We start from the raw sequence: 26,640 nt of genomic DNA, 5'->3' as shown, positions 1-26,640 counted from the left end.
TTAGGATCATGACCAGGCCAAAGGCTAGATTTTCTAGTAGGCAGCTACCAGTCTAAGTCACTAACTCCATGGGGAACAATCTGTTCAGATCTGAACAAGTGTAGCAATCCAGTCTAAGCTTGACAGTGAGGCAGGGACCACACGACAGACATTCTGATTTGAGCTGTTAAGATGGGGCTCTCCCAGCGGGATGCTGGGATTCCTCAGCGAGTGAGGAATTCAGAGGAGGCAGTTCAAGCAAGAATGAGTCTGAGGAAGAAATGGGAGGGTTGGCATAGAAGATAGCCCTGTCACAAACGGTATACCCCTTCCCTATGAGTCCACTCTGAAGGGAGCCATAGGCTTCCCACAGAATCCCTAACCAGAGATGAATCAAAATTTTTAACAAACCAAGGAGGCATGCACTGATTAGTGACAGAATACGGTCAGTGACTGACCATCGAGCTGATGTTCTGGCCAGGGCTGGAGGGCTAGACGGGGAACACAGGTGGGAGGCCTTCCTCCTACAGAAGGAGCCGCACTTGGTAAATGCAGGCTGTGTAATGGAAGGAGCTTCACTGGGGATGAAAGTTCTTGGGGTGGCTGGAGAGGAGCTGTTGTCGAGGATAGGATAGGAACGGGGCTGGAGGAGATGAGCCAGTATACCAGTCAGGAAGTGAGCATCTCAACTTCCTGGGGAGTTAGGAAAGAGAGATCTCACCCCCGCCCCCAGCCCCTTGAGCCTCCTTCTGTTCTTTAGTCTTAGAGAAGATTCGCAGTGCCGTGGGCAGTACGCAACTTCTCCTGTCTCAGAAGGTCCAGCAGTTCTTCAGGCTGTGTCAGCAAAGCTTGGTGAGTGTCTGTGAGGGGAGAGTGAGGTGTGTGGATCTGACAGGTGACCCAGCGTGACTGAGAGATAGGACCAGGTCTGTGGACTTGGAAGGGTGGCTTATGTGTGGCCCAAAGAACCCCAAAAAAGTCAGATGTGACTTGTTGGAGTACAGAGCCTCGAGGTTGGGCCAGTTGTGCCCAGGCTGGAGAGACCCGGGCTTTCCTCGTCCCTGTTGCCCATTCCTCAACCCATTTCCCTTAGACTGAGCTTCCTAACAGTGAGACTGAGTATAGCGTTCCCTGAGCCTGCCTGGGGTCAGACCTCCCTGACTGGCTGCCCTCCCCCCTGTGTGTCCCACCACGGCAGGACCCCACTGCGTTCCCTGTGCCCACCTTCCAGGACCTGGCCGGTTTCTGGGACCTCCTGCAGCTCTCCATTGAGGATGTGACCCTCAAGTTCCTGGAGCTACAACAACTCAAGGCCAACAGCTGGAAACTCCTGGAGCCGAAGGTGTGCTTGTGGGGCCCGTCAGACCAGGAAGCCACACTCTGTAATGTCCTTCTCAGAAAGGGGTGTGTGGGTGTGGAGAAGTCACAGGGTAACAGACGCACGGGCAGCAGGAACAGCTTTAGATAAAACAGCCATACTCCTTGGCCATTGCCCTGTGCTTGATCCAGCTGTTCACACTGCTGCACACTGGCCACCTCTGGCCAGCTGCAATGTGGGGAGTAGAGCTAGATTTTCTAGGCGATGTTCAGCCTTCTACTGGCTAGACTTATGTCTGAGATGAGTGTCGCAGGTGAGACTGGGCCAGCCCCTGGAGCCCTTGACAATGCTCCCCACAACCCCTCAGCCGGCATGTAGGTGCTAGCTGAAAACGGCTTCACCAGGGGGCGCTCGAGCCCGTTATTCTTTGGAGACCGGTACAGGGGCTTTGACCAGCTTTGACCTTGTGCGCCTGCAAGCCTCCGCTCCCCAGCAATGTGGCCAATTCTAGGCGCTGTCCCATTGGGAGACTCACGAATTCCATCCCTTGGGGAACTTGCACGGGGTGGGGGTGGGGGACGGGGCGCAAGTAGGGATGCTGCGGTGGTCCCCGCGGCTCGGCTCAGCTCTGCGCTCTCCCGACAGGAGGAGAAGAAGGTCCCTCCGCCGATACCAAAGAAGCCCTCGCGGGGGCGGGGCGTGCCGGTGAAGGAGCGCTCCCTGGACTCGGTGGACCGGCAGCGGCAGGAAGCGCGCAAGCGGCTCCTGGCGGCCAAGCGCGCCGCCTCGTTCCGCCACAGTTCGGCTACCGAGAGCGCGGACAGCATCGAGATCTACATCCCCGAGGCCCAGACCAGGCTGTGACCCGCCCGGGCCGCCCAGTCCGACCCGGGCCCGCGGTTTTCTACCCGTACTGTACACCCAGCGTCGAGGTCACTGTGAACGCGGGCAGCTCCGTGCGCCCGCCCTGCCGGCACCGCACGCCCCGGCTCCTGCCCGCCGCGCTTTCGTGGGTTTTTTACCTTCCTGATCCCACGCAAAGGCGCCCGGGCTAGGCTGGGGGTCGTGCCTCTCCGCCCTGCGCCCCTCACTTGGAACTCCCATCTTCCTGGTCCGACGCTTTGACCCCCTCACCTTTTTCCCCCCATGGGCACCATCTCTGCCATTATTTTACCCCTCCACGGGCCAGGCCGGGCCGGGTCCCCCATCTGGGCTCTGCGTCCCCCCCACACCCCGCGGGGCTGGGCTTCGTGGGGATCAAGCTTCGTGGCTTTTTATGAAGAATCCCGAACCCCGCCTAGGAGCCCGCCCCACCTTCCCAGGGCTCCACCCTCAGCCCTCTGCCCACAGGGCCCAGGGACCACAGTGGCTGGACCAATCCAGGACCAGGGCGCCTGGGCCTCTCCCCTTTCCCACATCTGGGGAGGGGAGACAGGGGCTTTCCCTCACCACACCTGTGGCTGTTCCCACATCCCTTTGAGTATCCCAGGAAAAATAAAACCGCAGAACTGCACCGGAGCCAACTCTCTCCAGAAGAGGCCACCTGGGGGAGAGGGGGTGTCTGATAAGATGGGGGGTGTGGGAAAAGAAGAAAAAGGGCCAGGAGCTTGAGCATTCTTGGTTCGGGACCTCAGGGGTTGTCTGAGCCCTTTGGGAGAAGAGTTAGCTGGGAGAAAGGGGATCCCGGTCATCCCAATAAGGACTTGTGCCTTCTGAGAGGGGTCCTGCTGGTGTGTAAAGGAGAGGGAAGGGACCCATTCGCCCCTCATTCAAACCAGGTCCCTTTGCCTCCCAGCCTTGTCCCACGTTCAGTGCTCGGCCCACAGCACGTGTACAAATGAGCATAGGTGGGGTGGGAGGGTGGGTGGGGCCCTGGTTATTGTTAGAAATCACCGAATGCGCATTCGCTTTCCACAGAGGACAGGCAAGTGCTCTTCCTTGCTCCAGCCTAATCCAGTCAGCAGCTGCAAACTCCAGATTCGCACTGCCATTTTCTCTGATGCTTCCTGTGGGTGGACACTTCGCAGGAGTTATAAAGGACACAGCTTCACTGAGAAACTTAAAGGAGGCACTACTAGGTTTTTGAATGCCTCCTGAGGGTCTGCCAAGGGACCGGTGCCTCAGAGAGAAAGGGCTGAAGCTCAAGGAGGCTTAAGTGGGCTCTCCAGAGTCACAAAGCTAGAAGTAGTGGGCCCAGTCAGGTCCGAGGCCAATTCATGACGTTTTTTTAGATCTGTGATGTTGGCAATTTAGAAGGAGTTTGACAACAGCCCCCTACCCCCCAAAAGCCCTTTTTATAGTCCCTTCCGGTTGATGTCTTACCCTGAGGCAAGAGAGAACAGCCTTGGTATTGGCTGATGTTTGGGGCCACACTGGACCAGCCAATTCTTACTTATTTGTTCAGCAAATGTTAGTCTCTGGCAGGCACCACGGAGGTATCTTATTAAAATTGTGTGTGTGTGTGTGTGTGTGTGTGTGTGTGTGTGTGTGTGTGCACACGCGCGCGCGCACGCCAGCGGTTGATAGTGTGTGTCTTTGATCATTCTCCAGCTTGGTTTTTGAGGTTCAGGTTTACAGTTTGTCTTTTCTGCTCTAATAGCTGCCACCAACCCCCAGGCGTCTTTCTATCTTTGCCTCCTCAGTACAGAGATTACAGGCATCCATTTCCGTGCCATGCTTTTAATGTGTGGCTTCTGGGGCTCCACATTTGGGTCCGAATTTTTGTAATCACTTTACCTACTAACCTTACCCACTTTACCCAGCTCTTAGTTTCTGTTTTTGTTTTTGTTTTTTTGAGATAGGGTTTGTGTAGCCATGACTGTCCTGGAACTTGCTCTGTAGACCACTCTGACCTCAAAATGATAGAGACCCTCCTGTCTCTGACTCCTGAGTCCTGAGATTAAAGGCATGCCTCCCTTTACATTTTAATTTTATGTGCATGGATGTTTGCCTGTATACATGTCTCTGTGTGACATGTGTTACCTCGGAATTCAGAAGAAAGCTTAGGTCCTCTGGAAGAGGACTTTGGACGGTTGGAGCTGCATGTGGCTACTGTTGTGAGCTGCCAGGTGGGTGCTGGGGATTGAACCTGGAGCTTCTGGAAGAGAGGCCCATGCTCTTAACTGCTGAGCCATCTCTCCAGCCCCCTCCAATGGGCTTTAAACAACACTGCAGGTGATTCTGACACCCAACCAAGTGTGGGAACATTTGGACTGGAAGTTGTCTATCTTCTTTAAAAAAAAAAAAAAAGATTTATTTATTTTATTTACACGACTACATTGTAGCTGTCTTCAGACACTCCAGAAGAGAGACATCAGATCCCATTATAGATGATTGTGAGCCACCATGTGGTTGCTGGGATTTGAACTCAGGACCTCTGTAAGAGTAGTCAGTGCTCTTAACCACTGAGCCATCTTTCCAGCCCCACTGTCTACTGGGTTTCCAGAAGGGCCTGGGTAACACTACTCCTCTTGAGACTGCTTTTTGTTTGTTCGTTTTTTTAAGTCCTGAAAAGTGTAAGTTTTGAGTGATCAGAACAATTCTGTGTAGCAGGTTTTGTGACTTTCCGATGAGGAGACAAACTTGGAGAGCTTAAACTCCTTATTCCTAATCCTGAAGCTAGGGAGACTCAGTTTGCATCATACTCAGGCCACATTCCAGTGTCCAGAGGGATCTGTGTCCCTGCTCAGAAACAGGGCTAGGTTTCCTGAAATCATGCAGTGATGTAAGTAGGCTCAAGCATGCCAGTGCCAGTAGGGCTGGTCGTCCTGCTCTGAGCATATGCTTACAATGTCCCCAGGAGCCAGGCAGAGTGGCACACACCTTAGTCCCAGCACTTGGGAGGAAGAAGCAAGAGGTCTCTGAGTTTGAGGCTAGCCTGGTCTACTTAGCAAGCTCCAGGACAGACAGAGCTACATAGAGAGATTTTTGTCTCAAAACTATCAAAATAAAATGTCCTCAGGGATTGAGAATCTGGGGTGATCTTGTGGTATTGATCTTGTGACCTAGCAGAAGGGAGGCACAGGAGCAGAAAGCTGTAGCTTGAAGAGGGACCTGTTCTCAGAGGAGCTGAGCTCGTGCCATATACAGCTATAACAGAACGCTGATTCCAGGTCCTTCATAATGAACAGAGTTCTGGAGCTGGGAGGTCTTATTTCTAGATGGCAGATGCTGGGTGTGATGTCACATGTCTGTAATCCCAGCATGTGGGAAGTGGAGGCAGGAGGATCAGAAGTTTGAGGTCCTTTGTAGTTACATAGTGAATTTGAAGCTATTCTGGTATATATGAAATTCTTTCTTAAAGACAGGGTTTCACTATGTAGAGCAGGCTAGCCTTAAACTCACATTGATTCTACCCACCCCTGCCTCCGAAGTGGTAGGATTAAAGGCATGTAAGACACCTTGCTCAGTGAGACTGTCTTTTGTTTTTGTTTTTCGAGACAGGGTTTCTCTGTGTAGTCCTGGCTGTCCTGGAACTCACTTTGTAGACCAGGCTGGCCTTGAACTCAGAAATCTGCCTGCCTCTGCTTCCCAAGTGCTGGGATTAAAGGCATGCATCACCACAGCCCCCCTCCAGTGACACTGTCTTAAACAAAGCAAAACAACAAGAGCAAAAATATAAATAAATAAATAAATAAATAAAACCAAACCAAATGCATGTAGCAGGGCACAATAGTGTGTACCTATTATAACCCTGCCTACTTGGAGTCTGGACAGGGGGAGCATTTGAGCCTCTTTCAGAGGCAGCCTAGCTAACATATCAAGATCCCATCTCCACAGTAAAGAACTGGTAGTGCTAGTGAGTTGGTTCAGTGGTTCAGGCCACTTGTTCTTGCAGAGGACTGAGATTGGATTCCCAGCACCCACATGGCAGCTCATGCTGTCTGTAAATCCTACTCCAGGGGCTCTGTTGCCTTCTCTGGCCTCCCTGGGGACCAGGCATGCACGTGATGCACATACAGCCATGTAGGCAAAATACTCATACACACAAAATAATAAATCTTCAAAAAAGCACTAACCACCAATAAAACGACAACAATAATAACAACTAGTTGTGAGGCCTGGTTGTAATTCCAGCACTTTGGAGGCCGAGGCAAGAAGTTTGCAACTAGTTCAAGGCCAGTGTAGGCCACACAGCAAGACTGACTCAAAAGGGGTCTGAAGAGATGGCTCATCTGTTAACAGCACTGGCTATTCCCAGCACCTACATGATGGCTCATAACTGTCTGTAACTCCAGGTCCAGGGGATCCAATGACCTCTTCTTACCTCCCTGGGCACCAGGGATGCATGTGGTGCACAGACATACATGTAGGCGAAACACTCATAATTTTAAATAACATTTAAAACAACAAAGAAAATGACTATCTTGTAAAAAAAAAAAAACCCAACAAACACAAAAAGCTGCCAACACACACCTGTCATCCCAGCTGGAGGCCTGAGGATCAGATGTTCAAGGCCAGTGTGGATTGTATGAGACTCACCTGTCCTTAGAATGAACAACACACCGACCTGCACCTGGTGGTGAAGGCCTTCTTCCTGAATTCCCCCCATGCTGGAAAGCAAGAGGAAGAGGAGGAGCTGAGGGGTGACCGACAGCCTTTTGCAATCTCATCCATAGATTTGGGGTCCTTGTGGCCTGGTCACTTTTAAATATGCTCCAACCTCTTCACATGGTTACAATGGTAGTTAGCTTTCAGCGTATTTTCTAACAGGAACCGATGATATCCATCTGCTGACCAGTGAGTTTGGGAAAGCCATGTGAACTGTCTTACTTGCATAGGAGACATGGGAGGGAGGACACCCGCTTCCAGTCAAGGGATTAGTGTGGGCAAAGACTTGGAAAGATGACCGAGTTCTGAATGATTGGAGAAGCAAGCTAGAACTTAGACAGGGCAGCCCAGGATGGATGGCATGGTCAGAAGGAATCAGTGGCTAAGCTGGGGACTCCATTGTTGTATTTAAAATTTAAAGGGTCCTTTGGCCAAAGGAACAGGCATGGCACTGGGGGGCAGTTGGGGGTGTGGGGAGCTGCTAAGATGGTCCAGGTAAGAAATGATGGTGTTGATTTTGAGGGGCAGTTAGAAGCACAGGTGCTGTAGACAGGGTCTGGGGAGTGATGAAATGGGCCAACTTGAAGACATTACTCGGAATTTTTTTCCATTAGTGAAGTAATGCCTCGGATGAACCTTGCAGAAAGAAGCAGGAATCTGGGGGAATCTTAACATGACAAGAGGGATCCATTACCAAACACTCATTGAGCAAATGCCAAGAGGTGTGGCAAGCGCTACCTGCACACTAGCGTGGTTTAAAACAGCAACCCTAGAGGATGTCTTAAAGGTTTTTATTCCTTTTATTTATTTGTGTGTGGGTGTATGCTCACAAGCCACAGACCCTATGGGGAGTTCAGAGGACAACATTCAGGAGTTGAGAGTCTCCTTCAACCATGTGGGGCCTGAGGATTAAACTCAGTTTGGTGGCCAATACCTTTATCTGCTGAGCCATCTGGCCAGTCCTAGGGTATTTTCTTACTGGTTTTTTTTTAAATACAAATAGGTCTGTAAAGATGACACTGTGGTTAAGGAACACACCACTCTGCAGATGAGCCTAGCTTGGTCCTCAGCATCCATGTCTGACAGCTCATAAACTCCTGTGTGTCAGCTCCAGGGCATCTGATGCCCTCTTCTGACTTCCATGGGTGCCCGCATTCATTGCACCCCACCTTACACACACATAATTAAAATCCTTTTTAAAAGGTTACAAATATATTTTCTCAGATTAGCAGGCCACAGAGTCAAGATTTGAATTAATTAAACAACTAATTCCAGTGTTTGGTATTTTACTTTATTTTTAGACAGGGTCTCAGCTTGTAGTTCTGTGTGATCTGGAAGTGCTAACTGACTCCTTTAATTGATATAGGATCTTGGTGTAGAGCCAAGGTTGGTCTTGCGCCTCAGGATTTCTCAAGGCTGTCATTTCCACTTTAACTGGGGATTCTGTGCTTATCCAGGTCTGCTGGAGGGAACTTCTAGTCACTACTAAGATCCAGCTTAGGGGTCTGTCCTTCCAGGGAACCTCCACTCATTCTTTTTGTATGGACTGACAGTGTCCTCTGTTATGACACTGTGTGGGTCTTCCATTCGGGAAACTCCCGAGGGCAGTCCCCATTTGTATCGCCAATGTCTAGCTTTGTAGAATGGCTGACTAAACGCCAGCCTGTGTTCTAGACAGTTCTGATCTCTTCTCTTCCCCACAGATTCAATGCACAAGTAATCAAGGTCTGATAATCACGGTTGCTAATTTCTGGCAGCTTCTTCCTCCCCGTCTTTGCTGTCAGGCTTAGCTCTGGGCTCTTTGATCTAAAAGAGGAAGAATCTCTAACTTGACAGTACAGTCTTGAAGACGCTTCCTGTGAGAGTACCCGTGACCTTGGGAAATGGCTCACCACTAACTTAAGGGAAGCTGGGTAGAGCACTCCAGGTAGATGAAAGAACATAGACACACAGGCTTCAAACGTTGATTTTTAGCATGCTATTAGTGGGAAGGAGACTGGTCAGGTTGAGATCAGTGTGAGCAGGTTGAGAAGGCAGGACTATGGTAGGCCATTATAGAGCATGGGGTGTGAGGCATTTTCCTATATGTGATATATCTGCTCAGGGACAGGGGAAACCTGGAGGAGAGTTGAGTACTTGTGATCAGAGGGTCTTGGTACTTTCAGCAATTTGTAGACTCACCAACGCTACAATCTAGTTCCCTGTGAGATGTGTGCCTAGCACAGTATTTTACAAACAAGATGTTATCTAACCCTCGCAACATCCCTGCGGAAATGGAAGGTTTTAACGCTATGCAGAAGAAATGAGGCTCAGATTAATTAATGATGTTCCCAAGGACACACAGCCTGAAAGCACAGATCCCAAGAAGTTTGAAAGTACTAGGTTATTCTCTGCTACGGGAGCTTCTGGAGGTCAGGGGTTGGGTTTTCGGTTTCAGTAATATCCGACCTAGGTAAGTCTCGGAAGACACCTAATGAACTTCATTTGGATCAATGAAAGCTGACTATATATATATATATATATATATATATATATATATATATATATATATATATATATATATATATTTTCTTCTTCTTCACAAGCATGTGGCAACGTCACAGGGGAGCCTCCGAGCCGTCAGGGGGCGCTATACTATTCTGCGTTTAGTCCAACTCAGGGTCGGGTGCCTGGCTTCCTTTCTTTTGTAACTTGGCCGGAGCTCAGCCAATCGCTGATCTCCGAGAGATGCCAGTGGGCGGGGCCTCGGGCGCGCCCCGCGGGCCACTGGGAACTTCGGCGTCCCTGTTGCTCCCGGCTAGCGGGCGCAGCGCGGGACCCGTCCGGGGTGTGCGGGCTGGACCGCAGGTGAGTTCCCAGGGCTGAGGGCACTTCGCTACCCAGGATCGCTGGCCCCCAGTCCCACGGGAACGGCTCCTCCTAGTTGAGGAAGCGATGGTCTCCGTGACCGTCTCGGCCTCGGCCAGCTCTTGGTGGCCGAGTGTGGACTGTGGTCAGATCTCGTCCGCCTCAGGCCCCTGCAGGCCGAAGGGTGACGAAGCCACGCGTGTGGCGTGACTGGACAGGGAACAGGAGCTGATGACCTGGTCCTCACTGGCGCTTCCATCCCAACTTGGCTGGAATAGCTGTCAAGGCTGGTGGTTTCACCTTCTCGGACCTCTTACGACTGCTCTCATTTGGAGTGTAGCTTCCGGTGGGCCCAGGCACTGGGACAGGTTTCCTGGCGGCCCGGTTGACCTGTACCTGGAGCCTTTGGCTGGCGCCCCTGCGTGTCGGGCTGGAAATAGGCGTTGCAGTATTTGGGAAACACTTGTGCTACTTACATTTTGATACCCTCGGGATGACTTCATGAAGTCTAGCTGCTTATGATCATATCCCTATACCCCGTTGTCAGTGCGGGTGGAAGGCTGCTGTAGTCTTCCATAAACAAAGCAACTTGTTTATGCTGCCTGTCATTCATTCGACCAACAAACTTTTTTTTTTTTTTTAGCTCTTTGCTAGGGAGGATAGCAAGGGTGGGAAGAGGCACAGAGCATAGGACGATCCGGACATCCTCGTTCTTAACCCTGTGGAGCTCCGGGGTGTTTGGAGAGCTGTAGACAGGTAGGGTAGGCCCACATAGCTTACCGAAGAGAAGGTTGTGTTGTATACATGGATGACTGGAATTCGAACAAGAGCACATAGAACTTGGGCTTTCTATGTACAAGAGTAATACTCATAGACTGGTGCTTGATATGCCCGCCCTAAGACAAATTGGAAAATTGAGAGTCTCTACTCAGGAAGAGTATAAAGGACTTGCACCTGGTGTGAACCTGTGATCACAAGCACTTGGGACTGGAAACAGTGTCGGCAGGTCACAGTTATCCTTAGCTACTTTGAGGGTTTGAGGCCAGGCTGGGTGACATGAGAACCTGTCTTAAAAATAAAAACAAGCCCAGCGGTGGTGGCACATGTCTTTAATCTTGGCACTAAGGAGGCAGAGGCAGGCCAGTCCAGTCTCTGAGTTCGAGGCCAGCCTGGTCTACAGAAGGAGTCTGAATGGCAGGACTACACAGGGAAACCCTGTCTCAAAAAAACCGAAACCAGCTGACCAAACAAACCCCAAAACTTAAAAGACAGAAAATAGAACGGAGGATTGAGTTAAAAATAGAATGGAGGATTGAGTTTGGGGTTCTTTGGAGCTTCCCCTCCTTGTTAATGTGTACATTGTAAGGTTTCTCGGATCTCATGATATAACTTCAGAGCTCAGAAGGAAGGAAGTCTTTCAGTGTAATGAAAAGCCAAGCTAATGGGGAGCCACAGGAGGCCCTCCACACATCCAGGGTGTGAACGGATACCATGCACACATCTGAAGAGTGTTCTTTCTGCTAGAAAAAAGCCCAGGCTTGGCCTCAGACCAGTGGGCCTGCCACTTGTATGATTTTGGCAAGCTGACACAGTGTCTTTGAGCCACTATGGCCTTGGACAAGAATCTGGGCTCTTCGTTCCTACATCATAGAGATGTGAGGGTCAGGCGATGACCAGGGGAGATATGGTAGAGCATAGGGCATGGTGTCAGGTCAAAGGAGCAGGAAGAGAAACTTGAATCTGCTGCAGTTCTTTGCCTTTGAAGGTCCATGTGTAGTGTTTAGGCCCACAAGACACCCCAGTTCCCCCAAAGAGAAAGGGGGAAATAAAGAGCCTTCAAATCCTCCATGAGGGTCTGGATGTCTCACCGTAGAGGAGAGAGAGAGAGAGAGAGAGAGAGAGAGAGAGAGAGAGAGAGAAAGAGAAAGGAAGTGTTGGAGAAACAGTTATGGAAGCATAAACACAGGCAAGTGACTTCATGCTGATGACTAAGGCGAGCATGTGAACATTGGAGAACACTGTGTGTGTGAAGTGCTTAGCCCAGGGCACAGCTTGGAATAAGCACTCAGTAGATGGTGGTAGCTTGCATTATTACATTCATTGCCAGCAGCCTTTTATGATTGTAACGGTAATTAAATAATGGTATAAATAGTAATTTAATAGTGGTAATCATTTGTGACTAAGTGGCCATTTGAGTGTGTAGGTTTGCATATGACTTTGGTGTATCGCTGCAGGAGGCCCTAGGGGCAGCTCCACAGTTTTTGTTATTTATTTATTTTTTTTACAGCATTTTCCACGGGGACTTTTTAAGTATTAGGGTCCTGGGGCATCTGGAATACTGTATTCATTTGTGATGTTTTCAGGGACTTACTATGTAAGCATGAGGATGTGAATGGTTGCAAGGTCGTGTATTTTGAAGTTGTTTTGATCAAGATTTGTTAACTATAGGTTATTATTAGGAAAGCCAAGGCCAGAATAGAGTTTCAAAACAAAACAGAACAAAGCCCTATCCATCTTAGGTCAGAATAGTTAGGTAATAGATCATAGTTAAATAAGCCCCTTGTGCTTTCCCCCGGGAGAAGGAACTGCTTGCCACCAGGGAGCCAGAATTCAGAGTGAGGCTGTGTGTGTGTGCATGCCAAGTTTCATAGAGCAGAGAAAAGACTTCTTTTCCCTTCCTAAGATGTTGACAGATATCTGGAAGAGAGGACCTGAGGTCATACCAGGTTGGAAGATCCATTAATTAGGCTTGGAGTTTCCTTGTGAGGGGCATCTGCACACAGTAGCACTAGTTCGTAGAGATTTTTTTTTACCCCCGGCCCCAACAGTCGAATCTTTTGCAACTTCTTAGAGTATTTCGGGGACCCAACTGTTGCACAGAGCACAGTGGCTGCTTGCTCTGCAGGGTGGCTGCCCAGTTATTAATTGCCAGGCTGCCTGGTAAGTAGAGCACCCATGTGCTGTCTGCATGTGCTAGAGGAGGAGGCGCCCATGTCTCCTAACGCTCTCTGTATTCTTCTGCAGATGTCATGTGGCCTGTGCTTTGGACCGTGGTGCGAACCTATGCCCCCTATGTCACCTTCCCTGTGGCCTTTGTGGTCGGGGCTGTGGGCTACCACCTGGAATGGTTCATCAGGGGAAAGACCCCTCAGCCTGTGGAGGAGGAGAAGAGCATCCTGGAGCGCCGAGAGGACCGAAAGCTGGACGAGATGCTAGGCAAGGACCACACTCAGGTGGTGAGCCTTAAGGACAAGCTAGAGTTTGCCCCTAAAGCAGTCCTGAACAGAAACCGTCCAGAGAAGAACTAATGGAGGGCCCAGGTCCCTGTGGTGCACAGGGATATGCCATGTCCTGTCGCCATGTCGACCCAGCTTCAGAACACACATCTGATTTGCTTTGCTGCTCACTCCGGCCCCCTGAGCACCCACAGCCACACACGTACTGGCTGGTCCTGTATGGCTGCAGAGTGGCAGCAGTAGGGGCCAGCAACGAGGAAGACTGCATCTGCTCAGTGGGCCCTCTCTGTGACTGGACAGGCTTCTGATCTTACCTGGGAGCCCTGCAGGGAGGAGTCCTGGGGAATGAACCCTGGTCTCAGGCTCCCCGGGAGGGGTTTGGCCTCAACTGGGAATGGTTGGGGTTTATCGTTGCCATTAGGAGGGGCACCTCCATGTCTAGTTCTTGTTTTTGCACTGGAAAGAATTCAGAAATGTCCCTGGCTCCCTTGATGAGGCTTTCTTATTTTCCTGTGCGCATTCTTCCCTTTACTGGCTCAGGCGTGGGATTCTCACGGGAAGGAAAGCATGTTTCTCTTGTGGGGAGCTCAGGCTGTTTACCTCGGGGCCAGCGGGGCGTAAGCCTGGAAATAATCACTGTCTTCCACCCTTCCTCGCTGGAGTGAGGACTCAATTAAAGTGGCACCTGGCACATACTGATGGAGTTCTGCTTTCTGGATGGGGTCTGGGTTCTCCTCGGAGTTAGTGCAGACATTTGGGGTGTATCATCAGTATTGTCTGAGGACTTCCCAAGACTGAGCATAGCTCAGTGCCAGCTGAGTCTCCCAGAGACACAAGATCCCAGGAGTCTTTTTTATCGTGACTACACAAGGCTGCAGCATCCCTAGGGTCTAAATCCATAGCACACACACTCAGGGATAATTTCACATTAACAAAATCTGGCAGAGGTGAGAAGGGGTCACCCACACCCGCAGTGCTCCAGTGGCTGCTGGCAACATTTTGTTCTTTTCACTAATGTCTGTGTGGGTTTTTAAGTTTTGCTTCCTTTTGAAACAGCCACTATAGCTGGCCTAGAGGTTGTTACATAGACTAGGGTGGCCTCAAATCCACAGAAGTCTGCCTGCCTCTGCCTCTCAAGAGATGAGACGGTAGGCATGTGCCCCCCCCCCCCGCCCTACTGCTCTCTGTAGGTTTAAAATGGGTTCCATGGATATCCTTTTATATTATTTTTGCAGATTGTTATTTCTGCCTTACCATATGGTGGTTGGCATTGTTCTCAGAGAAGAGGTTGCTGAGGTAGAACCCAGAGCCTCACACAGATTTGACAGTCACTTTCTAACAGTTCAGATTCCTCCCTGTTTTCAAGTTTTTATTAAGAAACAGTCCTATTAGGCTGCCAGGATGTTCTTGAATTCCTGGCCCTCCTGCCTCAGCCCCCATGAGTAGCTGGGATTATAGGCTTGTGCTACCAAGATGGATTCTATCATTGTTTGTTTCCCTGACTGTGTTTCTAATACCTTTTACTACTATGTTTTACATCCATTGGTATCTTGCCTGGATGTCTGTGTGAGGATGCTGTGTCCTGGAGCTGGAGTTACAGGTGTGAGCTGCCATGTGGTTGCTGGAAATTGAACCTGGGTCCTCTGGAAGAGTAGCCAGTGCTCTTAACCCTGGAGCCATCTCTCTAACCCCTCTAGCACTTCAAAAAATCTATCTATCTATCTATCTATCTATCTATCTATCTATCTATCTATCTATCTATCTATTGTGTGTGCGCGCGTGCACTGCCTGCACCTTAGTGCACATGTGGAAGACAGAAGACGACTTTTGAGAATTGGTTCTTTGCTACCATGTGGATCCCAGGGACCAAAATCAGGTCTTCAAGGTTGGCAAGCAGGTACCTTTACCTGCTGTAACATTTTTCAAGCCCTCTTCATTGTTTTTGTTTGTTTGTATTAATATTTGCTTGTGTGTGTGTGTTAGTATGTGCTGGTGCCCCCCACTGAAGCCAGAAAAGGTGTCAGTTCCCCTGGGGTTAGAGTCACAGGTGATTGTGAGCTGGCTCCATTCTGGGTGCTGAGAGCTGAACTCATGTTCTCTGGAGGAGAGGGGTCTTAACCGCTGAGCCATCTCTCCAGCCCCTTTCATCGCTTTCTTTAATAGCTGCACAATTAGGTACCTGCCCATCAAGTGAAGCTCTAGCAAAGGCTGATTCTCAAGTGTCCCTGTTGTTACATGTCTGTATCGTTTTGCTTGTTCATGAGTTTAAATACTGCAGTGACTGTCTTATGTGTGGTTTCCTCTGCATTTCAGAGTCAGTGGGAAGAACAGCAAATTACCTTAGATGAAGTATGTCTCCATGAATAATACCAAATCTTTCCAAAAGGACTATCGTGTGTTAGCCTAGCTCGGCCTATTGTTGGGGAGGTTATATGGGGAGTGACAGCAGAAGGCAAGAAGAAGCAGGTGGCTGACCCAGTGAGGAGAGAGCATGAATCTGCTCTCAATGAGGAAGGTTCCTCTCCTGCTTATCTCAGGAGCTGCCTCCCCAGAGGTCTGATGGATGACTTCAGGTGGAGAAGCCAGCAATGGCGTGGGTGTCCTGGGAAGAGGGGCAGGTGGTGACCTGAGAGAGGAAATCCAGTCAGTAGCATCCTCTCTGTGCCTAAGGGAGTTGCTGAGCTGAGTCATCGTTCCCTTAACAGATCTTGGGGGGTGGGGGGGAGTGGTAGGAGCAACTTTGTGCCACCTAAGTAAAGATGAAAAGATTGCTGATTCTGAAAGCATCATCTAAGCTGAGCTTTGGCAAGCCTCAGCTAGGCTAGTGATGTGCTTCATTAATAGCCCGGTGCTGCCACTCTGTGGCCATTCTAAGTACTACCAGGCCTGTGACGGCTCCACTGGACTAAACTTGAGTCAACGTTGATGCCTGCAGGGGGCAGTCAGGTGCCAAGTGAGCGAGTGGCCTAGCCAGGCTGGAAAGTAGAAACTACAGACCTGGCAAAAGGGGCCGGTAAAGACTCACTTTCCCATTTGTTTAGCTCACTCAGGGGTACCAGGTTTTCTATATCTTCTCCCTTAGAGATGCTAGTAACAGAATGAAGTTTTTCTTATTATTTCTGTCTATAGAATCTGTTTTCTAAATATTGATAACTCATTAAAGAAAAGCTAAGGCTAGACATTTAGTTCAGTAGGTAGAGTTAACTACCCATGCATGAAGCTCTGGGTTCTGTCTTCAGCACCATATAAGCCAGGTGTTTGTGCTGTGGGCTTGCTTGTGACCTAAGCGCTTGGGAGGTAGAGGCAGATCAGAATTTCAGGGTCAGGCTAGTGAGATTGCTCAGTGGGTGACTTGGTGGCTTGTACAATTGGTGGCCTGAAGTCAATTCCAGGAATACCCAAAAAGGTTGATGGAGAGAACAAACTCCACCAAGATGTCCTCTAGCCATCATCTGGGTTGCTCTGTGGCAGGTACATGCGGCATGCACACCACATACAAACAGTAACACATACATTACACAGTTCACACCACATACACAAATATATATGCAAATAGTAACATATATTAAACAGTTCATGGCCACTGTTGGCACAGCAAGTTCAAGGCCTGGGATATAAGAAATGCTGTTTCAGAACAACAAAAACAACCAAGAATTAAACGTAAGGGCCAGCAAGATGGTTCAGTGGGGAAAGACACTTGCCACCAAGCCTGATAACCTGCCCTTGATCCTTGAATCCCACATGATAGAGGGTGGGAACCAGCTTGCACAAGTTGTCCTCCGATTTGCACACGTAGGATGTAGCAAGTGTGTGTATATACACATGCAAGAAATAAGAATGTAATTAAAATATAAAATCAACCTTGCCAATTTTCAACCTCTCAAAATGCCCCTTTAGGGAGCACGTGTTCCAAAATGTTCCAGTCATCACCACAAAGGAAAAAGTTCCCTCCCTGATTCGATAGAAGGGGGATACCCTTTGACTATACCCCAGAGTTGGATTTCCATGGAAACATTTTGGAGCCAGGTGTGGCAGGGATTGCCTATAGTCACAGCACTTAGGAAGCTGAGGCAGGAGGATGGGAAGCCTTGGCCATATAACTAGTTTAAGTCTAGCCTAAATCCATAGTGAGACTGTGTCAAAAAAATAACAAAGCAAAACAGCCCCAAAGGAAAAAAACAAAAAAACCAAACCATTTTTTAGTATCCCGAGTGCCTGAGTGTGTGCAGCTTCACTCAGCCTGGAAAAACATTGAAGGATGGAAAGAAAAACGCAGAAACAACTAGAAGGTTTTCCCATAGACGTTTTTAGATTTTTCAGATATTTTAGAATAACCCTGTCCCCACGGGTGCCCCTCCTACCCACGCCTCGCCTGCCATCTTTGGAAATCCAAGAGATCCTCTCTTCCAGTCTCACTTTGATTGTGCCTCCTTTTAAATAATTTTATTTCTTGGGGCATGTCCTTGTTGAATTTCTGCCTCCAGTGAGTCTATTAATATTCTCAGCCAGACCTTTCTTTCCCACGGGCTGGTCGAGGTCTGTGGCTACTGTAGCAGCGATAAGAAGCTGCCGCTCTTTCTGCCCCTGTGCAGGTGATGCTTTTGTTTGTTTGTTTGTTTGTTTGTTTGTTTGTTTTTGTTTTGAGTAGCAGGGCTTAGGGAGCACATGATGCGATGAGCGAAGCATGGTTCTCTTGGTGAATCATGCTGATTCACCTTGGAGACATGTGGCCATCTTTTGACTGGGCCAACAGTCAGGGTTCACTGGAATACGTTGCTGAATGGACGTGCTTGGAACTTTTTGTGCGTACTCCAGCCCTCCTTGGGTCTTTCCCCCCTCCTGCCCTATGATGAAGTGCCTTTGCGGCAGGCTTATCCTGTCTGAGCCCAGCAGGACTTGCTTCTGCCCCCTCCGCGGCTCACTGGTGCTTTTCCACTTTCTAGGCTCTTTCCTGTGTCTGTTGGCGGCGTTAGCGCAAGGCGGCTGGGCAGCTGCCAGGACAAGCCTGCCAGGGAACACGTTGACTTTTGTCAGCCTGTCGGGGCCCTGGGTTGCTGAGCCTGTCAGGGAGCTGACTTCGGAGATAGTGAGGAATTACCTTCACAGAAGTCTGGTTTGGGAACCAGACTGTCAGAGGGAAGAGGCTCCCTGTGCACATGCGCGCACACACACACACACACACACACACACACACACACACACACACACACACGTGTGGATGGGTGCATGCGCACCTGCTTGCCCGTGTGTGGGGGTCAGACTGGGTATTATCCTCATTCACTCTTCATCTTATTTTTTTGAGATGAGGGTTCACGAGGAACGTAGAGCTGGACAATTGAGCTAGACTGGCCGGACAGCAAGCCCCAGGGATCACTTTGACTGCCCTATCTCCTGAACCCAAGTGGCTGTCTTGATTGATATGTTCTCTCGCTCTGGGTGGTTCCTTGTGCTCTCTGAGCTGAATTTAGGAAGTGGAGCAGAAGGAGCATCGAGCCACGTGCAGACTTGAGTTTTGTCTTCTGCCTGAGCGGCTACCTCAGTCATCTTTATCTGAGTCTCTGAGGCTTTCTGGACCTTGGTGTCTTTGCCTATAAAAGGGGTAAGAGAGTTTGAGAGATGGCAGGAAAACCTCAGCGGTGGTTCTCAACCTTCCTAGTGCTTCCACCCTTTAATCCAGTCCCTCATGTTGTGGTGACCCCCAACCATAAAATTATTTGATTGCTACTTCATAGCTGTAATTTTGCTACGGTTATAAATCATAGTGTAACTATCTGACATGCAGGATATCTGATATGCGACCCCTGTGAAAGGGTTTTTTAACTCCCAAAGGGGGTTGTGACCCACAGGTTGAGAACCTCTTCTCTAATAGCTGTATGTGATCTGGTGAGTTGGGAAGAGGACAGAGCAGCTTTTGCTGAGTGGTGGTGACAGGGGTCCCTCACAGGCCCCTGGTTAAAGACATCTTACTTCTTTATAGGCTCCAACTTGACCAGAGGGGTCAGGGAGCTGAGGTTACAGATCTCTAGCATACAAAGTCCGAGCTGGAATAAGAAGAAGCCAGCAAGAGTTCACGGATCTGGAGAATGGGTGGAGGAGATAGAGCCTTGCACTTGAAGACAAGAGAACCAGGTGGCGCAGGTTTCGCCTTCCTGGCTCCTGGTTCCCTGATGCACAACAGAGATGCCATTACTCGATCCCTGCTGGTAATGACCCAGGGAAGCCTCCCTTCTGTTGGAGTGGGATGGCAGCCAGTCTGAGCAGTGAAACATAAGCAAGTGGTCTTTGATTCTGACACTGTACACAGCCTCTTTTAAAAGTGTTTGTTAAATAGACGTCTCTGGAGGGGGTCAGCTACAATGTCAAGAGTAATCAGCGATTGGGAGATGAGTATTCATCCTGCGCCAGCGGTGGCTCGTGTCCTCTTAGAAACAGTTTATTCATTATGAATCGCATTTGCTAACATTATTTATCTGCTTTTGAAATCCTGTTTTACACAATACAGAGGCAAACCATGGCTTTCAAAACACATCAAACGAGCCCTCGAAATCACTAAGGTTTACGCACACCGATAGCTTCCCTGCAAGGGTGGCTTTGTTGTTGTTGGGAAAAGCCCAAAGGTATGGTTTGTGCCCCTTTCACTACCCCTGTGCCTCACACCCAACTCCGTCCCCACCCCACCCACCACCGACCTCCATCATCCTATTTGCCACTCAGCCTGAGCTGCTGGGTGCAGCTGGAACAGTTAGTATTACCAGGCTGCCTAGCACTGTCCCATTTGTGACTTTGGGATGTGACATCCTCTGTAAGATGTGCAGCGAGGCCTCTCTAAGCCCTTCAAGCCCCTGGCACTGTTTCTGCACTCAGGCCTTTGCTTCTTGCTTGCTGTCTGTTCAGCCACTTCAGGGCTGAAGGCATTTGGGCTAAAAGCTTTTGGGATGACATATCCGGTGTCCTCCATTTAGCCCGTCACAATCTCTTTCTTTTTAGTGGTTGGTGGTGTCTTTGTGTCGTTGACACTGACAGCACTTCTGTGTCCCAGTGTAGCTCTCCCCTGCCACGGAGCCCTCTGTCCTTCTAAAATGTCACTTCGTACCTGCCCTCCTCCCTTGTCTCCCGCCCCTGTAGTCAGACTTTTATTAATTTGTGGGTTCCTTTCTCTTCCACCTTTCTCCACCCCCTTCTTCCCTTTAACCCCCTAACACTAGGATAGAGGGGAAAGGGGGCAACGATATCCTTAGATTTAGCATTAGATTGCTTCCTACTGATTAGGGACATTGAGTTCTTTGGGGCAAGTTTGATCTTCAACATCAGGATATCTAATTTCTTCTCATCTCTTTGCCCACGACTACTTGACAAACCACAACAAGCTGTAACAAACTGCATCCAAACACCAGCCAGTCAACCAGCCCCACACTACAGGGCTCTACCATTTAAATATCCTCTGAAGAGTGCCCAGGATTCCAAATGTCACACACTCGTAGAAACCATCTGAAGCTCGCAAAACCACACCCCTGCTAGAGCATGAGGCAAATCATAGTCACCTGATATGAAGCAGCCTCATATCCCACACCTGGGATTAAAACAAAACACATTCTTAAGTATTTCTGTGGGTTTTTTTTAAACAAAAATTTTACTATACCACCCCAAAAGAAAAAAGAGAAAAGAGAGAGAGAGAGACAGAGACAGAGAAAAAAATCTCGATGTGGAAGTTGTCATGGTGTGTCCCACAGTATAACCTTTGTCCACACTTCTTTACCAGCAGATATTGCAATGAGTCATTGGTCTGAGGCCAATGGCTTCTGTTTGAAGGCCTCTGGCTTCTGTTACATTATTGATACTGAGTCCTCACCTGGACTCCTCTCAGATATTCTGTCATTGCCCTGTGTCATGGAGATACTGCAGCTTTGGATCTGTAGGTTGGGCCTGCTATCATGTACTCTAGCAGTTCATAATGGGGTAGATATTGGGGTGGGCCAACTCAAAGCCCTGGGTCTGGGCCTGGGTGGTAGCTCATCAGCCCACCAGCTCTCCTGCACCCACACCACCAGGGTGAGCTCCCCAGCACTGCCTCGGCTAGCTCACCCAATGCTGCAGCTGGCAAGGGGCAGGGCCAGCTCTTCCGTCTGCCACAAGAGGTAGGAGCATCTCCCCCTTGCCTCATTACCACATAGCAGACAAGTGGCAGAGCCAGCTCCCCTGTGATGATGCCCTTGTAACCAGGACCAGCTCTCCTGTGTTCCCGGGAGAGGTGTGCTCCCTTCTCCCAAGTGCTGCCACTGGTGAGAGGTGGGGCCAGGTCCCCTTCTTTCATGCCTTTGGAGCTAGCTCTCCCTTGATGCCCAGACAAGGGGTGAGACCAGCTCTGTACAGCCCTCAGACATCAGCATGGCCCTAGGCAGCTGCTTAGACCAGGATGTCTGTCTAGCCTTTGGTGATAACAGACCCCCTCTGTTGCAGGGCCATGGACCCAGACATGGCCCTCCATGGCAGCAAGGACCAGGACCTCACCTCAGCTTGGGCTCCTCACATCAGGCCATTCCTCACTACTCTCAAGTCTCCAGTTCTGCCTCTCTTCATTGTGCCCACATCCTGCTTCTCTTTCTCTTCTGTCTCTCCACAATTTACTTGCTCATCTTAGTAGCACCCAGGGTTTCAGGAGTCATCTCAGGCGTGCTATGTTCCACCTGTGCCATGTGGAACCAGGCAGGGGACATCTCAAGCATGGTCTGCCTGCCCAGACCCTGTGGCACTCCGTGTTGTTGTTGTTGTTGTTTGAGACAGGGTTTCTCTGTGTAGTCCTGGCTGTCCTGGGATTCACCGTTTAGATGAGACTGGCCTCAAACTCACAGAGATCCTCCTGCCTCTGCTTCCCAAGTTCTGGGTTTAAAGGTATACGCTGCCATCACCCTGCCCTTCTTTGATTTGTTGCTTATCAGCTGGGACACAGAACCTGATTCTTGCATCTCCTGCATGTGCTCTGCTGGTTGGAACCTTGAGCTTCTATATACAGTGTGCTCTCGCAGTCGAGCCTCCCTAGCTTGTGCCTCCCTGCCTACCTGAAGGACTCCTAGTTGTACATCATTTAGCATGTGGAGCCAGACCCCACTTATTCAAATAGAGATTACCAGTCCCTCTCTGGCCCTGTGGTCAGTACTCTCGGGCAGTGTTTGTTACTAGGCACTGTGATTGCCATGTTGCCTTAGGTCCTTGAGCGTGAAGACCAAGTCTTCCCATTGCCCTGGGAGGAATGGCTCATGTATAGTTACTGTCAATAAATGCTGAAATAGGGGTCCGTGAGTGATTCTGGGAGGGAGAGGAATTGGCCTGAATGCAGAGGCAATGCTAGGGAGCAGGGCCAATGGTTTGTGTGTTCAGGGGCCAGTGGTGTGGCACCAGGGCAGGAAAAGCAGTGTCCTGCTTGCGGCAGCTTCATCTTCCCCAACACAAAAATTGCTGGCTTAATTTTCCAAGGGAAGCAGGGCTTGGGCAGAGGGTTTCCCCACCGGGTAGGACCTGGACCAGCCCGGCCCAGCCGATGATGAATTTGACCCCTGATGACTCTGCAGTGGGGAACAATGTCCTCAGGAAAGCATTCAGGAAACCCTTCGTGTAGTGGTGATCAAAGCCCCGCAGCAGCTCAGCAGGGTGGACAGGGAAACTCCAAGGAACCCAGCAAGGACCTGGGCTACAGCCCAGGGAGCCACTTAATGCACTTGCCAGGTGGTGCTCACAGACTCAGCAGGTCCCAGCAGCCTGTGGGCTAAGGAAATCCTCCCCAGAGGGATGTTCTCTAGAAGAGCTTACAGGAGCTGGCCTGGAATGCCTCTATTTTTCTTTCATTCTCTCCTTAGCACCTTCTTCCCTCTAGCTGAGTCTCCCCAGAGGTGGGGCAGGCTGGCAGGTGAGGCTAGGAAGGCAGGAGGACTCTCAGCAACAAGGGTAGACTGTGGGCTCCTCATCTCACTGAGAAGCGGAGGGTAAGTCTGCCATGACAGTACACACCTGTAGTTCTAGCACATGGGAAGTGGAGGCAGGGGGATCAGGAGGTCAAAGCCAGCCTGGTCGCAAGAGACTCTTCCTCCCCCCTTCCCCTCCCCCCTCCTCCTCATCCTTCTTCCCTTTTTCCCTTTTTCCTCCTTCTCTTTCTCCTCCTCCCCCTCCTTTTTTTTGTTTTTGTTTTTGTTTTTGTTTTGTTTTTTTCAAGACAGGGTTTCTCTGTGTAGCTCTGGTTGTACTGAAACTCACTTTGTAGACCAGGCTGGCCTAAACTAAGAGAGATCTGCCTGTCTCTGCTTCTGCCTCCTGTGTGCTGGGTTTAAAGATGTGTGCCACCACTGCCCAGTGAGACTCAAGAAAGAAAGAAAGAAAGAGAGAGAGAGAGAGAGAGAGAGAGAGAGAGAGAGAGAGAGAGAGAGAGAAAGGAAGGAAGGAAGGAAGGAAGGAAGAAAGAAAGGAAGAAAGAGAGAGAGAGGAAGAAAGGAAGGAAGGAAGAAAGGAAGGAAGAAAGAAAGGAAGGAAGGAAGAGAGGGAGAGAGAGAGGGAGAGAGAGGAAGGAAGGAAGAAAGAAAGAAAGGAAGAAAGAAAGAAAGAAAGAAAGAAAGGAAAAGAGAGAGAAAGAGAATGAGACAGAGAGAGAGAAAGAGAAAAAGAAAGGAAGAAAAAAGAAGAAAAGCAAGCAAGAAAGGAAACAAGAAAGAAAAGGCAAGCAAGCAAGCAAAACCAACACCTGACCTTACATACAACCCAGCAGGGTTGTAGCACAGGGGCAGAGCACATGCCTGGGACATGTGAGGCCCCAGATTAGATATTTAATACGAGGAGGATAAAAGAGATTTCTTTCCTTTCCTCAGTGGTTCCAAGTCAGCAGATATGGGGCCAGGCTGTGGAATTTTCTTTTTCACCAGGCGAGTGGCTCAGTGGTAGAGTCAGCAGGCAATGCTCGTGAAGTCCCAGTTTTGATCCATGAGACCTAAAAGAAATCAAACAGCAGCCACAGCAAAAACCCAACCCAGCGAGCGGAGCTGGTGTCACGATGTTTATGCTTCTCCAGAACTCTCTTTCCACATCTCCTGGTCCTGAGGAATTCAAAGAGAAAAGACAACAGCGGGCACTGACTGGTTCTCCTCAAGCTAACAGAGGACAGAAGCCGGCACAGGAAATGGCTCGCCCAAGATAACGTGGGAATCTTGGCAGAGCCTGTCCTGAGCCTCACCCCGTCCTCTTCCCAGCTTGTTTCTTGTCATCACACCAGCCGAGGTCAGCTCTGGCTGCAAAGTAGCTGATGTGACAAAGGGACACCCTGGGCGCCTGCCGGCTATCAGGTGCTGCCACAGCCCCTGGGCTGGCATCCCCTTCTCTCTGCCCTGCTTTAGGCTGCAGCTTGCTCTTCCTGCCTGTTTGACTTTTGTTTTCCAGTCTGCAGACAAAAGATCAACTCTTGGGGTGGCTCTGGCCCTTTGATGCTCTTCAAGCTGTTTCCCCACGCACGGCGGTAGGGAGGTTCATGGTCTCTCCCACAGATGGGAACCCTGTATGTTTATGATTTTGTCAGATGACAGGGGACTAACTGTTCAGCTTGCTCTTGTCCCTAAAGCCCTGTCCTGGCTGACTCTTACCTCATGTGACATACACTGGGGCCTTGGTGGGCTCAAATCCCAGACTTCTCTTAAGTTTTCCAGGAAAAAAAAAAGCAACAACAAACCAGCTCTAGAGTTAGAAGGCTTCCACTCAAAGTCTGAGGCTGCCGCTTAGAGCTGTGTGCACTTTGGCCAGGAACTTCTAAGTATCTAAATCTTTGTGTTAAATAAGAGCCAAATACCTACCTGACCTTACTCGAGGTCTATACACACCAAGGCCTTCTTTGGATCACATACTTATAAGCATGCAGTTATGATAAATGGGCTAATGCGATCAGCAGAATTTAGCCCCGTTTAGCTATACTTCAAGACCCTAGTCTGCCTCTGGGTTCTAAAGGGGGTGCCTAGTATAGACGGAAATAGGGGCCTACGGCTGTGGCAGGGGGCTGGGGAGTGGTAAGAACTCTGATGTTCAGCCTAAAGCCTGTTGAATGAACTGAAGGGGCCTCTGAGTAGCTTGTATCAGCCAGTGAGCTGGGAGTGTATGCAGAGGAAGCTCCAATCTCTCTTTCTTTGGTCCCCAGACAAACCAGGAGAAGTTTCTAGCTTGCTGGGCTCTCAGAGGTAAACGTTGACCAAATGATTTAAACAACAAAAGGTTGTTTTCTCAGTTTAGGTGCCTGGGAGTCCAAGATCAAGGGCCTGGCAGCTCTGGCCCCCCTCCACAGCTTCTCTCTCTCAATCTCTCTCTCTCTCTCTCTCTCTCTCTCTCTCTCTCTCTCTGTATGTGTATGAGTCTGCATGGTTTGTGTGTAGTGTGTGTGAAGGAGTATGTGGGAGAGGGTATCGGGTTCTCTGGAGCTGTTGTGAACTGCCACGTGGGTGCTGTGGACTCAGCCTGCGTCCCCTGTAAGAGCAGTAAGCACTCTTAAGGAAGGAACAATCTCTTCAGCCCTTTGTTTTGTTTTTGAGTCAAGATCTGGCTCTTTTACCGAGACCCGCCAACATGGGCCGTGTTCGCACCAAGACCGTGAAGAAGGCGGCCCGGGTCATCATCGAGAAGTACTACATGCGCCTGGGTAATGACTTCCACACCAACAAGCGCGTGTGCGAGGAGATCGCCATTATCCCCAGCAAGAAGCTTCGGAACAAGATAGCCGGCTACGTCACGCATCTGATGATCGGATTCAGAGAGGTCCTCTGAGAGGTATCTCTATCAAGTTGCAGGAAGAAGAGAGAGAGAGGAGAGATAACCACGTTCCTGAGGTCTCAGCCCTAGATCAGGAGATCATTGAGGTGGATCCCGACACCAAGGAGATGCTGACGCTTCTGGGCTTGGGCAGTCTCTCTAATCTTCAGGTCACTCAGCCTACAGTTGGCATGAATTTCAAAACACCAAGTGGAGCTGTTTAATCTGTTATGTCATATTTTCAATAAACCTGAAAACAAAAGAAAAAAAAAAGATCTGACTACGCAGCCTAGTTTGAGGTCTCCTAGATGCTGGGGTTATAGGTATGAACCACTGGGCCTGGCTCAGATTTCATTTTATTAAGATACCACATCATGATCTGGTCTTGGCAGCACAAGCCTGTAATTCCAGTATTTGGGAAGCGGTGGTAGGATAGGGTATTCTGCTACACAGAGTTTCTGGACAACAAGAGACCCTGGTTAAAACAACAACAAGAAGAAAGAAAGAAAGAAGGAAAGAAAGAAGAAAGAAGAAAGAAAGAAAGAAAGAAAGAAAGAAAGAAAGAAAGAAAGAAAGAAAGAAAAAAGAATGAAAGAAAGAAAGAAAGGAAAGAAGAAAACCACCACAACCACCACCAACAAACAAACCAAATGGAAGAACCTACTGGCAAGAGCCTGTAACCCCCTTGTGAGGAAGGCTGAGTCAGGCAGACCTTGAGTTCAAGGCCTACTTGGGCAACTGAGTCCTGGTTTCTAAAAAAAAAAAAAAAAAAGCTTAGAGTGATAACCCAGTGGTTGGTTAAGAGTGCACCTTCTGGGACCTATGGGCCCGAGGAAACACACACACACACACACACACACACACACACACTCATATACACACAGTTAAAAATAAAAATCTTAAAAAAAAAAAAAGTTAAATGGGGAGGGGGCTGGTGCGATGGTC

General features: G+C 49.5%; 2 protein-coding genes and 1 pseudogene across 5 annotated transcripts in view; all 3 read left to right on the top strand.

Annotated features, from left to right (window-relative positions):
• Dlgap3 (DLG associated protein 3) overlaps positions 1–2,808 on the top strand; it is a 67,712-nt gene extending 64,904 nt beyond the window's left edge. For 3 of the 4 annotated variants that reach the window (XM_021160075.3, XM_029476793.2, XM_021160076.2), the window contains exons 10-12: positions 740–831; positions 1,178–1,321; positions 1,943–2,808. In XM_021160075.3, coding sequence (XP_021015734.1) covers positions 740–831; positions 1,178–1,321; positions 1,943–2,161 — 455 coding nt within the window. In that variant the 3' untranslated portion in view covers positions 2,162–2,808. The remainder of the gene's footprint in view (positions 1–739; positions 832–1,177; positions 1,322–1,942) is intronic. The other variant, XM_029476796.1, reaches the window with a different exon arrangement.
• A 6,785-nt stretch (positions 2,809–9,593) lies between these two features.
• Positions 9,594–13,625, top strand: Smim12 (small integral membrane protein 12). The gene is made up of 2 exons (XM_021160774.3): positions 9,594–9,694; positions 12,719–13,625. Exon 2 carries the CDS (start codon positions 12,724–12,726, stop codon positions 13,000–13,002), a length of 279 nt encoding a protein of 92 aa, XP_021016433.1. The 5' UTR covers positions 9,594–9,694; positions 12,719–12,723; the 3' UTR covers positions 13,003–13,625.
• An 11,870-nt stretch (positions 13,626–25,495) lies between these two features.
• On the top strand, positions 25,496–25,919 carry LOC110293602 (small ribosomal subunit protein eS17 pseudogene; annotated as a pseudogene).
• The last annotated feature ends 721 nt before the right edge of the window (positions 25,920–26,640 follow it).

This window comes from Mus caroli, unplaced genomic scaffold (assembly GCF_978045245.1).
Source record: "Mus caroli unplaced genomic scaffold, Mus_caroli_1 scaffold_6, whole genome shotgun sequence".
Classification (NCBI taxonomy): domain Eukaryota; kingdom Metazoa; phylum Chordata; class Mammalia; order Rodentia; family Muridae; genus Mus; species Mus caroli.
Note: the sequence above shows the minus strand (reverse complement) of the source record. Positions and strands in the feature narration are given on the sequence as shown.